This window comes from Xiphophorus maculatus, chromosome 19 (assembly GCF_002775205.1).
Source record: "Xiphophorus maculatus strain JP 163 A chromosome 19, X_maculatus-5.0-male, whole genome shotgun sequence".
NCBI lineage: Eukaryota > Metazoa > Chordata > Actinopteri > Cyprinodontiformes > Poeciliidae > Xiphophorus > Xiphophorus maculatus.
Window position 1 is genome coordinate 6,196,876 of NC_036461.1, and position 14,687 is coordinate 6,211,562.

The window sequence follows — 14,687 nt, forward strand, 5'->3', positions numbered from 1 at the left end:
AGTAAAAGCTCAACTTGTGTGCTGTTTTATAGATAACATGCTGAGTGATGCATCTTTTGCACTTTCCATGAAGCTTTGTTTCTCTCTGTGCAGGAATGCTACGATTTCATTCAGCTCGCAGAGCATCCTCTGCGCTGCGTTGTCCTCGCCGCTCAAGTTACAGCCGAAATGTGGCGCAGAAACGGCCTGTCATTGGTCAGCCAAGTAAGTTTGAGTCACAATGTTGTTGTTTTTTGTCTAATAATATCTATTCTGTTCTTTAAGGGAGTTTTTTTCATTTGTTCCTGAACAGGTTTACTACTATCAGGATGTAAAATGCAGGGACGAGATGTACGATAAAGATATTATCATGCTTCAGGTGGGAATCAGTCGGCCATCTTTATCATTTTACCTCCATTTCTGTGTTTTAAAAAAAAAAAAATTATACTCTTATCACTTGTGTCTTGTATGTTTTGTTTTTTTAAAAGATTGCTGCTTCCAAAATGGATCCTAACCACTTCCTCATGCTGATCCTGCTCAGATTTGAGCTTTTTGACTACTTTAATGGGAATTCTGTGAGCAAAGACCAGGTGAGTATCACTACACCTGAAGAAGAATCATTACTGCTCCTGAAAATGCCCTGATGGGATTTTATTAAATTAAATATGCAGGATGAGCTGATGCAGTGGAACCGTCTGACCGAGGAGATGTTGTTCCTGCTGATTGCCATCTTTGGTATGACGCCGTGTTCTTCAGGTGTGGCTCAATGTAGCGTTACCTGACCGGTGTTGTTGCTTCCAGGTGAGCGCTACATTCCCGGGATCAGTCATGTGACCAAAGAGGACGTAACGATGAGGGAGGTTATCCACCTGCTGTGCATCGAGCCTATGGCTCACAGCACTTTGGTGAAAAGCCTTCCAGAGAACGTATGAATCACGAGACGTTGGTTAATGATCAAGAACATTTTCATGTTTTGTTTTGATTAAATCATAAAAATTTTTTTTTTTTTTGTATTTAGGAAAATCATGAAACAGGTCTGGAGGCAGTAATTGCAAAAGTTGCAACTTTCAGGTATTTTAAGTTGATGGTTTTAAAAAAAACAGCTTTGCCTTGGACATATTTAATTAAAACAAATTGAATTTGTGTTTTCAGAAAGCCGGGCGTGTCTGGACATGGGTTATATGAGGTGAAAAAGGAGCGGCTGATGGATTTTAACCCTTTCTTTTACCACTACTCCAGATCTCAGCGTAGCAAGGTAAGTGCTTTGATTACGCTATGCAGAAAAACTACATTTTACCAAATGTTTTTTAGTTTCTAGTGCAAATATTTTGGTACACTTGAAACAAGTGAAAATAACTTACAAGTAACTTTTCAATACAATATAGAAGCTTGTTTAAAGTAAGTAATTACTTTATATTGAGGAAAAAGTACTCTTTATAAGTGGATCCAGATATTTTAACTTGTAATATGGTAAAAAGGTCTTGTTCCTCTGGCAAATTAGTTCATTTATAACCAGGACTAAACGATATGGTTGAAAAATGTATCATGATTTAAGGGTTTCATATCAATCTATCAATAATTATTGATTTTTTGTTTTACCCACAATTTCCTCTTGAGCTGCAATAATCATTTTCTCTTTTCACTCCACGCCATTGGATTTTATTTTTAAGCCAGGAATGTCAAACTCAAATACACTGAGGGCCAAAAAAACAAATTTGCTACAAGCCGAGGGCCGGACTGGTTCAATGTTTATTAAAACATATAGAAATGATTTCACATAGCCTATTGAACCAAGACCTAACACAGTGTATATTTAATAATTAAATGAATAAACCAATATTTTCTTATGGATCTGTCAGTAATTTCAAGTGAAAAGATTTTTCAAAAGGCAAACAGACAAAAACGAACTTCCTTCAAAGAAAAATTGCATGTTCTGTACTTTAAAAGAATAAAGCAATATTTTGTTATGTCTCTGTCAGTAACCGCAAGGGAAAACATTTATTTATTTGCTATTCATCTCTGTTTATGATTTGTTCTTTTAAATTGCCATTTATATTATTTTTCGGTCTCAGGAAATGATTGAGGGATAAAGAGACTGATGTCTGGTTCTTTAGGTTCTGCGGTTCCTCCCCTGACCCATTCTGTCTGATATCACACAGATATCACTAAGATTTCACTGGGTGCCACTGAACATCGCTGACACATTTTTTAATGTCCCTATTAAACATTACTATAATTGTTTAGCCTGGAATGTGCGTCTTCCCACTACCATCTGTATTTTTGCCAGAGGTTTTACTTCTACAGATGGTGCAGTATCGGTGGACATTTTAAAAAGACGCGGGTTAATAGCAGCTCCCTGCGGCTGCGCAGTGTCCGTCTCTAAGCAACCGTGACAACAGTGTCAGTTCGTGGGGAGGGGAGGCCTATTTAGGTCCCACAACGACATTTTAGCTGAGCTTAACACTTATTGTTGAGATGTGTGCGATAGTTGTGTCTGTCAGACATTTATAGCAATACGGAATAAATTGCGTCCCGGATTGGTTCAATACGGGCGGAGACAACAACCGCCTGTCATTATAGCCTAGCTAAAGCTAACCTGAATATTTGCAGCTCTCTTGTTGATACACTGATATTACTTACCTACTGCCTGTCAACCACTTTGAAAAGCTTTTCTTCGTCTCTCCAACATCTTTATCCTGCCCATCTTCTGTTTTGTGCCCCAGAGTTTTTTTTCTGCTGCCCCATCTTTAGCTCCCTGTTGTCAAGGCATTACTACAAATTTAAAAGAAAAAAAAAACGCACCTCAGCACATTCTTGAAGGGCCGGTGCCCACACTACATGTACGGGAGGGGAGAGCGGCTGGCAGGAGGGGAGGGGCGCCTAATCAGTGCTGTTCCTCTGTTATTGATCATTTCATGCACAAGCAGCGGTTAAGTACATAAAATGCTGACTAGAAAAAAAAAATCCCACATCGTTTTTGCGCTGCATACAGTGCATAGCCACCTTTTGCGCCACTGGTTCTCAGCGTCCACCATACATTTAGCCATTTTAGAGGACGGGGGTACCTGAAAGTTGATCTCTGCTCTGATTGCTGATGAGAACAATGAAGCCGCTTGTGTGCACTGCCGTGACTTTGCGGGCTACCGTTGCATTGTGGGGAATGTAGTGTTGGTGTGTGCAAAGGCTGTGGCCTGCGGGCGGTTCTAATAGTAATTAAATATCATCCAGGGGGCCATAGATAATTAATTCCTTGACTTTGACATATGTGTTTTAAGCAGTTATGAAGTGACAGTTACTCAGCAGGTTGTTGCTAGGTAACCAAAGCTGGGCGGAACTAGAAACGGCTTCTTACTCAGCAGGTTGTTGCTAGGTAACCAAAGCTGGGCGGAACTTGAAACTGCTTCTTACTCAGCAGGTTGTTGCTAGGTAACCAAAGCTGGGCGGAACTTGAAACTGCTTCTTACTCAGCAGGTTGTTGCTAGGTAACCAAAGAGTGAGTAAGTTAGTTGATTCCACCAACAAGCCTGTCTTTCGCCTACATTTCCCAGAATGCTGTTCTGTTCTGGATCAGAGTGCAGTGAAATTATTGAATATTTTAATGGACGTATTATCTATAGATATAGATCACACGTCTATTGCCTTGTATACTATTGATTTGCTGTCCATCCCTGCTTATAACTAGTACTTTTTAATCAAAATTGAAGAATTATTAACTTAAAACAAGCTCTTATTTCTGCCTGAAAAGTTAGTTTTGCTTTAGTTCAAGTGAACTAAGATATTTGCACTAGAAACTAGACCCAAAATACTTGGTAAGATGTTGTGTTTTTACAGTGAGTGGATGTTTTGTGTCAAACAACTCTTGCTTGAAATGATATCTTGTAACTTTTTGCAGGCAGAGGAGTCTCAGAAGAAGAGAAGATCTCAAGAGAGTAATGATAAAGGTGAATTTTTAAATTTTTTGTCAGAATGAGTTTGTGTTTGGAGTCTCAGCTGCGCTGCTAACAGTCTGTCTCCACTCAGCTCTGCGCCCTCCGGTGCCGCCAACCTTTTCTCCGAGTTTCTCCCGGATCGTGCAGCTCCTCTGCTGCGACGTTTTTATCCACATCCTGAGACGCATCCTGCAAAGAGCCGCGGAGGACCGGTCCACACACTGGACCGAGGCCATGATCCAGAGGGTGAAAAAAACATTGTTAAACCTAGACCTGGGGAAAAAAATAGATTTGATCAATTAACCGAATTAATCTTGGTTTTGAAGGTTTAATTTTTGGAAAATCTTAATTTTTTTTTTCACTAATGCACTTGTTGGGTCTCCATAGTTCAAAGTGATGCCATCTTGACCAGGGCAGCCATCTTGTTTTAAAACTTCTGTTTATTTGGACTTTGTCATAATATTAAGGAAATAAAGTAGTAATTTTATGACTTCTATGTGAAAAATAAAAAAAATTAAATGAGAAATGTTGAACATCTTGTGGATTTTGGTATCAGTTCTACAGATTAGGAAATATTTCATCTTTTAAAACATCAGAATCAAATTATTATTTGCAGCAGGACTTTAAAATGACTGTGTATTCAAAGAAAGAACTTCAAGAACTCCATGAACTGAGCTGGTCGCATCAGATACTGATAACTTAATTAGCTTTTATCCAATTAAAACAAGTTTCATCTTGTAATTTTAACTAATTTTCTGGTAAAATTTTCTTTTTTTTCTGCTGACATTCTAGTAATTTAACAAAAACTTTAAAAAGCCACTTTTTGAAAATATAGTTGTAAAAAAACAAAATCAAAAAAACAATTAAAATTGGATCTGATATGAAAAAATCTGAGATTTTATATCGCCCAGATTTAGTGAAACATTTTTATGAGTTAATAAGTTCATCGGAAGCTGCAGAAATAACTTCTTCTCTTTGCAGGCGCTGCATTTGATTGGCCAGGCTTTGGTGGAGGAGAAGACCCAGCTTGAGAGTTGCAGCGTGGAAGACGTGACCTTTGACTTCAGCCTGAAAGCCCGCGGTGAGGGATAATTCTGAGTCATCTCTGACCTGGTGTTTCATCTCATGACTAATTTTAGCAGAATAAATTTTGTTGTTCTATTTTTGCAGCAGTTGGTTCAGAACATGGCAAGTCGCTTTTCCTCTTATTGTCCAAGATCAAGGCTCTGCCCTCGCTGGAAGCTCAGAAAGACCTGATCAAATGGCTGCTACAGGTACAGAGATTCATCATCTTTTATTATTCCTTTTCTAGGATATTCATGAAATGTTTCTATTGAACAAAAATGTGCAAAACAAAGAAGGTTTGCATTAAAAAACAGCAAATCAAAAGCAATGACAAAATACAGAATAGAAACAAAGAGAGAATTCAGGTGTAACAGCAGCATCAGTTGTCATGGTTCACACAAAAATAGTTTCTGGTGTTAAAACAAATATAAAAAATAAAATTAACAGTAATAATAATAATATACTGTAAAAGACTAACAAAACAGAAAATAGTAGTTATTGGAAATAAAAATATGTATCAAAGGATAAATCTAAGCAAGATAAAGGAAGTAATAATACAATATAAATAAATCTAGGAAAACAAGCATACAAACAAACCAAACCTAAATAAAAATAAATCAAAATAAATGAACAAAAAATAAGTCAGATGAAACCTTTTGCCTATATGATAATAAAACTAAACATTATAATTTTCAGAGTTACTGTGATGTAAAAAAGTTTTTTTGTTTCTTTTGTTTTCAAAGTCAGAAATTTACATATATAAAAATTATGAATCCTGGGAAAGTGATGATTTATTCTAGGTTATATCATATTAGTGTAATTTGTGTTTATTTTTTTGTTTCTTTTCCAGATGTTTGAGATTGTGAAGTGCATCAGAGAGAAGTCCAGTCCTACTGTTTCTGTCAGCATGGACACAACCAAGCCAGAAGAGGTAAGGAAAAAGAAAATGAAGCATTTAAAGAGGGAACATTAGACCTGATTGCGACTGATTTATTAATCCAGAGCTCTCAGGATAAAGAAAAGGCTGAGCGGAAAAGGAAAGCAGAGGCGGCTAAACTCCACCGTCAGAAGATCATGGCCCAGATGTCGGCGATGCAGAAGAACTTCATCGAATCAAACAAAATGCTTTATGACAACATGCCTGAGATGGGCACACAGGAGGAGCCTGTGACATCCTCTGAAAGGTCTGCAGAGACTTCCCAGATTTATCTGCGTTTATGTTTTTATTTTAAAAATCTGTCGCTAATCTGTCACTTTTACGCCTTAGCTCTGCCATGGAGCAGAGGGAGCTGTGCATAACCTTCGGGCCTCTCCGGGGACCCACCCCAGCTGAGAGGGAGGTGCTCACCTGCATTCTGTGTCAGGAGGAGCAGGAGGTGCTGCCTCTGGCTCCAGCCATGGTGCTGACCGCCTGCGTCCAAAGATCCACCGTGTTGACGCAGTGCAGAGGGAGAATCCCAGCTAACAGAGCAGATGGTCAGTCTCCTGAACTCTGCCAGCACTGGGAATCCAAACTGGAGCAGGAATCACCTAACCAGTTTACCTTATTGTCTTAAAGGAACAGGGACTTATCCTCTCTTCATGCCCCCTGACCTCGCAGTGGGAACCCACACTGGTAGCTGTGGACACGTTATGCATGCCACATGTTGGCAGAAGTAAGCTGCTCATACCAACAGTGCTCATTTGAACAGTTCATCTTAGGGATGCAAACAATAATGATTAATTGTCGATTAATGGTTCATTAGATTTAAATTATTTCCATTTCATTAACTAATGACGTCCGCTAAGACCTACTTTTAGCGTTGTAGTTTGGCCGCCATCCACTAGAAGGCGCCGCTGGTCATTATAAAACGGAGCCCTTAATGCAGAAACAAAGATGACGGCCATATCAGAACGGAGAAGAGAAACGGCTCAGAGTCCGTATTGGGATTAAAAATGGAAGTTATGCGGTTCTGTTTCGTACTATAAACTCTCGACAAGCAACTAAAGTCTCTGATTAGCACTGATTCAACCGAAACGCTGCGTGACGCAGCAGCGTCAACTTCTCATTTACTGATGTGCTACGAAGGTGATGACAGAAAAACGGTGGAAATGACGCAGAAAAAATAAAAGATGCGGGGAGAGGGGAGGGAATATGATTTTGAGGCTGTCTTGAGTTAAAGCACTTCATGGAGAGAAGTTTTAACCTTCTTTAAAGAGCTTCTACAAACTGTACTTATGTATGAATATATTTCTGTTCAGGGGGAATTAACAGTTTATTATTTTTATCTTCAGCAACCTAAAAGGTTCATGTTTGTTAGATTTTTTTAAATATGTCTAAGTAACCACATTCAGTCAGTATTTACTACAGCTGATACAAAATATGAAAAAGGATTTTTTTTTTCTCAATTCAGCAAATTATGAAAAATGTAACCTTTTATTAAGGAAAGACACAAAGATTCAAGAGAAGATTCTGTCTTTTTTATTTTATTTTTTAAATGGCCACTCACCAATAAATCTTTAGATCAGTTAAGTCAATAATCCATAATTGCATTCCTAGTTTATTTAGATTTTATTGCATCATTCTCTCCTCTTTTCATGTTATCCTCCTCAGGTATTTTGAGGCAGTTCAGAACACAACCAGAAACCGGCTCCACGCCGAGCTCATCGTGGATCTGGAGAACGGAGAGTACTTGTGTCCTCTGTGCAAGTCTCTATGCAACACAGTCATCCCTCTCATCCCCTTAGAGCCACTTACATTCAACTAGTAAGTTAAATCGGATTAAACCCCCACCCATAAATCTGAGGCGGTTTGTCTTGTTGAGTTGCTTGCACAATGTGTAAAGATGTTGTTTTTCTCTGTAGTGAAAATGCAGAGATAATAGGACAACATTTGACGTTGACCCGCTGGATTCAGGTCCTCGCTGCCAGGATTAGAGGACTGAAGTCCGTCATGCAGGACAACGGTGAGAAGAGGCTCAGAAAATGAGGTTTTCACCTCATTTTTCAACTGGAGGAAAGGACAAACTGCTTTTGAAATAATATAGTAGGAAAAATACAAATAAATTAAACATTTCCTGTTTCAGGTTAGTTAGGACTCAGAGTTTTTGCGCATCTTTATTTAGTCTTACATTCATATATCTAAAAGTAAACTTAAGACCTGTGATTTAAGATCACAGGTCATAAATTTTGTTGTGGCAGGATTATTTAATCTTGTATATTTTCTGTCAGGCAAACGTTTAAGTCGCACGTAGACATCTTTATTGCGTTCTGTGACTCCAGGCGGTTGCAGCTATTGCTAACTAGCTGCTAATACACTAGGTGGCTAGGTTTTTTGCTTATATTATGGATAAGTTTAAATTTATTCACTTCTGTTGCTAACCCATAAGATGCTATGTTCATTCTGTACAAAAACTTTTAAACTTTCATTTGGACATTTCTGTTGTGATAAAGGTCTTAAATTTCATTCATATATTTCCTTAGTTTTTTCCCCCCCAGTATTTGTTTTTATTTGTGTTTGGAAAGGGTAAAAATTACTGTAATATAAACATAAAGCAAAAAAGTGGAACATATTAGTCTAATTTAACTTGAGGAAACGGAGGTTTATGTCTTTTTAAAAAAAGAAAATCAAAATTTTTGCTTCTCTCAGACGTCCAGATGGACGGCGGCAGCAGCGGCACCACCGGCCTGTTTGGTGACAGCCAGCCAGACTTCAGATCCATTCTGGCCTACGGAGTTCAAGAATCGTGAGTCCAGCCATCGAGTATTTTCAGCAATACGTGCGTATGTTTCCACAGCAACCCTCGCCAAGTTCTCCGTCCGGTTTTGGTTTTATTTAGGAGAAAGTTCTCAGACGGAATCGCTGAAATGCTGGTGGTGTGCGCCACGACGGTCCACAGGGTGGGACTGAAGACGGCGCCCAACGAGCTCTGCCCCCGCGTTCCCCTCATGGCCTGGAACACGTGCGCCTTCACCATCCAGGCCATCGGTAGCATCCACACAGGGTCCAGGTTTACAGTTCCACATCTGTTTTTCTCAGTTTGGTTTGCTTTTCTTTATAGAAAACATTCTGCAGGAAGAGGACAAGCCGCTGTTTGGATCCCTACAAAACAGACAGGTGAGATACCTGAGAAATACAGAGATTGAGCGTTTATATTCTGGGAATAATGACGCGAAGTTTCTGTGTTTGCGTTTAGATTGCAGGACTGAAGGCGATTGTTCAGTTTGCAGCGTCGCAGAGACTGAAGAGCTCCCAGGGAGTAATCCAGAGGCACTTTGCAGACATGATGGGAGGTATGAACAGAAAACTCACCTTTAAGCACTTTGAAGGGCAGATTACAGAAATGAAAAACAAAAACAATCATATGGGGCTGCAACTATTGATTATTTTTATGCTTAATGGATTAATTGTATAAAAAATTGGCAGACTTTTATTTAAATACTTTTTGCCTTATATTAGAAGTGGTACAAATAAACAAATACATTTTTTTAAATAAAATAATTTGTTTCCTAAAATTCAATAACAGTATTCCTTTTGTGCCTTATTTATCATTTGTATTAAAAGATGCATAAATTAAAAACATTACAAAATGTACAAAACTCAACACAGTGCAGGGCTAATCTACCGATCATTTTCTAGATTAACTGATTAATAATTGGATTGCAAAAAGTTCATTTTTACAGAATTGGAAATGGGTGAAGCTCTAACTGGTAATTGAGGAATTCTGGGTAGAAAACATTTTCAGACATTTCAATCTTAAATGCTAAATGTATATATTTTTTGTACAGTTTGTTCTTTCATCAAATGGGCTTTTTTGAGATTGTATACTCAAGTTAATGATCAATTGATTACTCTGCAGCTCTATGTTCATATTAAATACCTAGTAATGCTAGGTGGTGGGAAGTTATTCGCCTAAAAAAATTTGTATCTGTTTAATAATCTGTAAGAATCAAATTAGTTGCAAAAACGTGTTTTAGAACTGCACATAAACTGTTGCGGACACATATTTGGGTTTTGCAGCTCATAGGATTGTTAACATATGTCATTTATGAGAAGGAAATGTTTTATTTTAATGTGTTCCCTTTACAATATTGTCTAAAATGACCATTTAGTGTTGCTGAGGGCGAGAGAAACTCATTTCCTTACAGTGTTTATTCAGTGGCTCCTGTAATCAAAGCCGTGGCGTCTCTCCTCAGTGTTGCTGCCGGTTCTGAGCAGGAAGAACACGCCTTCTATTCTGGATGTGGACTTCTTCCATCTCTTGGTAGGCGACCCTTCAACGGAGCAGCTTTCACCCTGTTTTATCTACTTTTAAATTCACGTGTGTATAATAAAGCATTTCAGAATTGAGGTTGATTTTTAGTTTTGGCCTCCTTTCAGGTGTCTTAAAGGGGAACTATTACACAAAATTCACATTTTGTATTTCCATTTTGGTCTCAACCACTTCTAAAACCACCCGGATGTTTTTGCCAATAAGTTATTGTTTTTTTTGTGTGTTTTTAAAACGAGTCATTTCAAAAACCACCCAATTGTTAAATCACATTCGCTGTTACCTAGCAACCCAGGCTGAGCACGTTTCGTCAACTGGTTTTACTGCGCTGTACAATGGCTGCTGGAAAAGACAAAGTGATTTGTTGTTAACTTGCCATCCAGAAACCACTTGTTTTTTGGTTGGTTGGTTGTGCAGGGGGCTCTACTTATGCTTTTCAACGATGTGCGGTTGTGTAATTGTTCATCTGTTTGCAGCCGTTTTCACATGAGTGTAAATGTTGAGTTGGCCAGTTGTAGCTTAGCCTATGGTCCTTATGCTAGCTTGTTCATTTAAGCATAATAGTTCCCCTTTAAGTGTTTTAACCTCCTTTGTTTCCGTCAGGTGGGGTTGGTGTTGTCGATTCCTTCTCTGTACCAGGAGGAAGGAATCGACTTGCAGCCGTCTGCCGTTAGCTCCGCCTTCAACAACATGTACATCTTTCACCTGGTCACCATGGCTCACATCCTGCAGGTCCTGCTGACCTCTACAGGTATCAGAACTACACAGACAACTGGTTCAGTTGAAATGTGTCACACAGAAGATTTACTATCGTTTAGCTTTCCTTTTCATTCTGCTCAGTGGGTTCATCCTCGTTCATCGCAGTTCCAGTTGTCTTAAACTTTTGATTTTGTTCTCTTCAGACTGTAAATATGAGCAGGTTTATCAGGTTTCTTGTTGCTATTTTCTGACACTTGCCAGACTTGAATGTTTGCCTGTCTTCCTCATTTTTAAGAGCATTTAAGAGAACTGTCACATCATCCCGAAACCTTTACAGATTGATTTAAATAAAAGCCACTTTTTGAAAATATTTTCTGTAATTTCTGTCTTGGAAAAGAAAATAAGCAAAAGAGAAATTAAAATTGGAAAAATTTGAGCTTTTATTTCTAAGCCATGTTGCCCAGCTCTATCTTAGTTTCACTTCTATCCAATATTGATCCCTGACTTCACTTCTATGGGATTCCTTCAAGCCAAACAGCCAAATTGGAGGGAAACAGATTTGAAAATAACCAGGAAGTTGAACTGGATCTGAAATCTATAATGTTGTTTTTTTTTCCAGATTCTCCAGCTGCAGGCGATGGAGAGGAGACAGAGGAAGCAAGATTAGCAGCAGAGTTATACACAACAGTGTTGCTACACACTGGAAGGTTGTCTTCTTTTATTTAACTTTATTATCTGCAAAAACACAGATAATAGTTTCATTTTTAATGTCAAATCCACGTATTAGGTCTTATTTTTCTATGCTTGGTGGTAACAGCTGCTACTTTGTTTCAGGCTGGTTCCAGATTCATCTGGTGGCTCCGTGGCTCAAAGGGTGAAGGCGGGAATTGAACCTTTCCTTCGAAGTGCTGCTCTGTTTTTTAACTGCCTTACTGGAGTTCATCCTCCAGAGGAGCTTTTTAGCGCTCCTGGTGAGTCAAACTCCCGGTTTGGCATCAAATTGAGCTAAAATTTGTGAAACCTTTCAAATTAAGGTCAATGCTTTGTGTTGTAGTTTCCTCTCCAGGTCAGATGGAGGCGCTGTGTAGCTACTTGGCTCTACCTTTCAATGTATTTCAGCTCTTCCAGGACTACAGAGACGCAGTTTCTCCTATGCTTCAAAGGTGAGTGGAAATGCTGCTGCAGCTTGAAGCAGGCGCTAGCTAAATGGAGAGTTTTCTAACTTCATGTTTTATTACCCAGGTGGTGTGGGAGCCCCTCTATCACCAAAGCCCTGCAAGGGAAAACCCAGACCATCAGGTTGGCGTTAACTCATGCTTAAAAAGTCTTAAATTCCTGGATCTAAAATTAAAACCTTAAACGTCTTAAATTAACTAGAAAATATGTAAGTTAGCTATAAATACGTTAAGCACAGGTCTTAAATTTTGTTGTGACAGAACTGTTTAATCTCGGATTTTCTATGCATTTTACTTTTCTCGTGGGAAACAAAGGTTAGAGTCGCATGCAGAGATCTTCATTACGTTCCGTGACTCGAGTCGGTTGAGGCTACCGCTAACTAGCTGCTAATAAACCCTTGCTAGCTAGCTTTTTTGCATCTATCATTGGTAAGTTTAAATTATCGACAATTGGCTGGACAACGTTCATCTTTGCCACATTTGTTGCTTACCCATGTGATGCACTGCAAAAACACAAAATCTTACAAAGTAGTTTTGGTCTAGTTTTTAGTGCAAGCGTCTTGTTACACTTGAAATAAGACAAAAAATAACTTACGAGTAACTTTTTAGCAAAATAAGGGAGTCACGTGCAGAATCACGTCATTGAGTTCTGACTTACTGCTAACATAACCTTGCTAACTAGCTAGCTAGCTTTTGTTGCGTCAAAGTGAAAATTCATCCACAATTGGCTCGACGACGTTTGTACATTTCTTTGGAGATTATTAATAATGATCTTAAAAAGTCTTAAGTCTGAATTGGTGAAACCTACAGAAGCTTTTCTGTCCTTAAAAAGTCTTAAATTCACATATCTAAAACTAAAGCCTTAAAATCTTTAAATAATAAAAAGTTAATTAGCTGTAAATACGTTAATCATAGGACTTAAATTTTGGTAGGATTACTTAATAATGTAATTTATATATATATACACATTTTATATGACATCTTTATTTCGTTCTGTAACTCGAAGCAGTTCATTGTAATTACTGCTAACTACTTCGAAGTATCTAAGTACATCTGACTAACTTTGTCTTGGAAGGCCTATTTAGTCGTATGGACTATGTACTATTTTCCTCTGAGGACTTTTCTGTCAGACAAAGGTTGAGTTTTACAAAGATCTTCATTGCGTTCTGACTCACTGCTAACGTATCCTGCTAACTAGCGAGCTAGCTATCTTTTTTTGCTTCTGTAAAGGCCGGAGTACAAAATTTATCGTCAGTTGGTTAGACTAAGTTTGTAAGTTTCTGTGGAGAAATTGGTGTTAAATTTAATTCAAAAAGGTCTTAAATGTGAACGACGGGAAAAAACGTCCTGAAATAAATTGGTGATCTTGCTCGTTCCTCAGATATCCGAGGAGAAGGAATCGGTTGATCGATCTTCCAGAGGATTACAGCGCTCTCCTGAACAAAGCCAGCCACTTTCAGTAAGGAACCCCGTCGTCTCCGTTCGCTTCGTCTCGGTCCGACTCCTCTCACCTGCTGGTTCTGGTCCCTCAGGTGTCCGAAGTCCACGGTGGACGAGAGGAAGCACCCGACGCTGTGCCTGGTCTGCGGCGCCATGCTTTGCTCGCAGAGTTCCTGCTGCCTCAGTCAGCTGGACGGGGAGGACGTGGGGGCGTGCACGGCCCACGCTGCCACCTGTGGAGCCGGAGTGGGAATGTTCCTCAGGTCAGTTCATCCCTAAACTCTTATTTATCGCTCGCCGACGCTTGTTGAAGCTCTGGGCTGTAAGTAAATGAGATGTGGCTCGTTACAGAATCAGAGAGTGTGAAATTGTCCTGATGGCCAGTAAGACGCGAGGCAGCACTTACCCCGCTCCGTACCTGGACGACTATGGAGAAACTGACCCTCACCTTGGGTAAGATGGACGTTTACCTCCTGCAGATGCATCATTTCTACTTTTAACACTGTTTTGTATGACGCAGTATTAGGACCGTTTGAGAAAATAAATAAAATTATGACAATGAAATCATACTACGAGAATTAAGTTGTACAATAGTCTAAATATGTAAATAATGTAATAATATGAGAATAAACCCATTTTTCGAGAACAGTTGTAAGAAAATTGTTGAAATGGAATGAAGTCACAATATTTCAAAAATAGTCATAGCATTACGAGAAAAAGTCAAAGTAATAAAAAAGAAAGTAGTAATTACAATAGTAATTACAATAAAATCGTACAATAATATGTAAATAATGTAATAATGAGAGTAAACTCATATTAAAAGAATAAAGTAATAATAATATAAGGTTATATTTCTGGAATAAAGTTGTACAAAAATGATTGAAATGGGAGAATGAAGTCATATTTATAATATATTAATAATAATTAATGTTTATAGATCCAGGCATCATCTGTTGAAAACCGTAGAAGTGGTAAATGTTGCTGTTTGATTTGAATTGGTGGGGAAACAGCGCCATCTGGTGGACAAGCATAAAATATCATGATCATTGATCGCTGATGGGTCGAATGAACTGAATGTGAGATAAATCGATCAGAAATATTTTCTGTTGGAGTGTTTTGTTCTTAGAATTTTTTTTTTCTTTTGTTTAGTC

At 38.6% G+C, this 14,687-nt stretch overlaps 1 protein-coding gene across 3 annotated transcripts in view; it reads left to right on the forward strand.

Moving 5' to 3' along the window:
• The window catches only part of ubr1 (ubiquitin protein ligase E3 component n-recognin 1), a 30,108-nt gene that overhangs the window by 13,472 nt on the left and 1,949 nt on the right, over positions 1-14,687 (forward strand). For 2 of the 3 annotated variants that reach the window (XM_023352597.1, XM_023352599.1), the window contains exons 17-46: positions 94-204; positions 293-358; positions 468-569; positions 651-714; positions 781-905; positions 998-1,050; positions 1,132-1,234; positions 3,872-3,920; positions 4,000-4,154; positions 4,890-4,989; positions 5,079-5,182; positions 5,824-5,904; positions 5,976-6,157; positions 6,241-6,449; positions 6,532-6,628; positions 7,567-7,719; positions 7,818-7,918; positions 8,602-8,698; positions 8,792-8,940; positions 9,014-9,069; positions 9,149-9,245; positions 10,149-10,216; positions 10,826-10,973; positions 11,541-11,628; positions 11,756-11,892; positions 11,976-12,084; positions 12,164-12,220; positions 13,478-13,555; positions 13,629-13,799; positions 13,888-13,989. In XM_023352597.1, coding sequence (XP_023208365.1) covers positions 94-204; positions 293-358; positions 468-569; positions 651-714; positions 781-905; positions 998-1,050; positions 1,132-1,234; positions 3,872-3,920; positions 4,000-4,154; positions 4,890-4,989; positions 5,079-5,182; positions 5,824-5,904; positions 5,976-6,157; positions 6,241-6,449; positions 6,532-6,628; positions 7,567-7,719; positions 7,818-7,918; positions 8,602-8,698; positions 8,792-8,940; positions 9,014-9,069; positions 9,149-9,245; positions 10,149-10,216; positions 10,826-10,973; positions 11,541-11,628; positions 11,756-11,892; positions 11,976-12,084; positions 12,164-12,220; positions 13,478-13,555; positions 13,629-13,799; positions 13,888-13,989 — 3,212 coding nt within the window. The remainder of the gene's footprint in view (positions 1-93; positions 205-292; positions 359-467; positions 570-650; positions 715-780; positions 906-997; positions 1,051-1,131; positions 1,235-3,871; positions 3,921-3,999; positions 4,155-4,889; positions 4,990-5,078; positions 5,183-5,823; positions 5,905-5,975; positions 6,158-6,240; positions 6,450-6,531; positions 6,629-7,566; positions 7,720-7,817; positions 7,919-8,601; positions 8,699-8,791; positions 8,941-9,013; positions 9,070-9,148; positions 9,246-10,148; positions 10,217-10,825; positions 10,974-11,540; positions 11,629-11,755; positions 11,893-11,975; positions 12,085-12,163; positions 12,221-13,477; positions 13,556-13,628; positions 13,800-13,887; positions 13,990-14,687) is intronic. The other variant, XM_023352598.1, reaches the window with a different exon arrangement.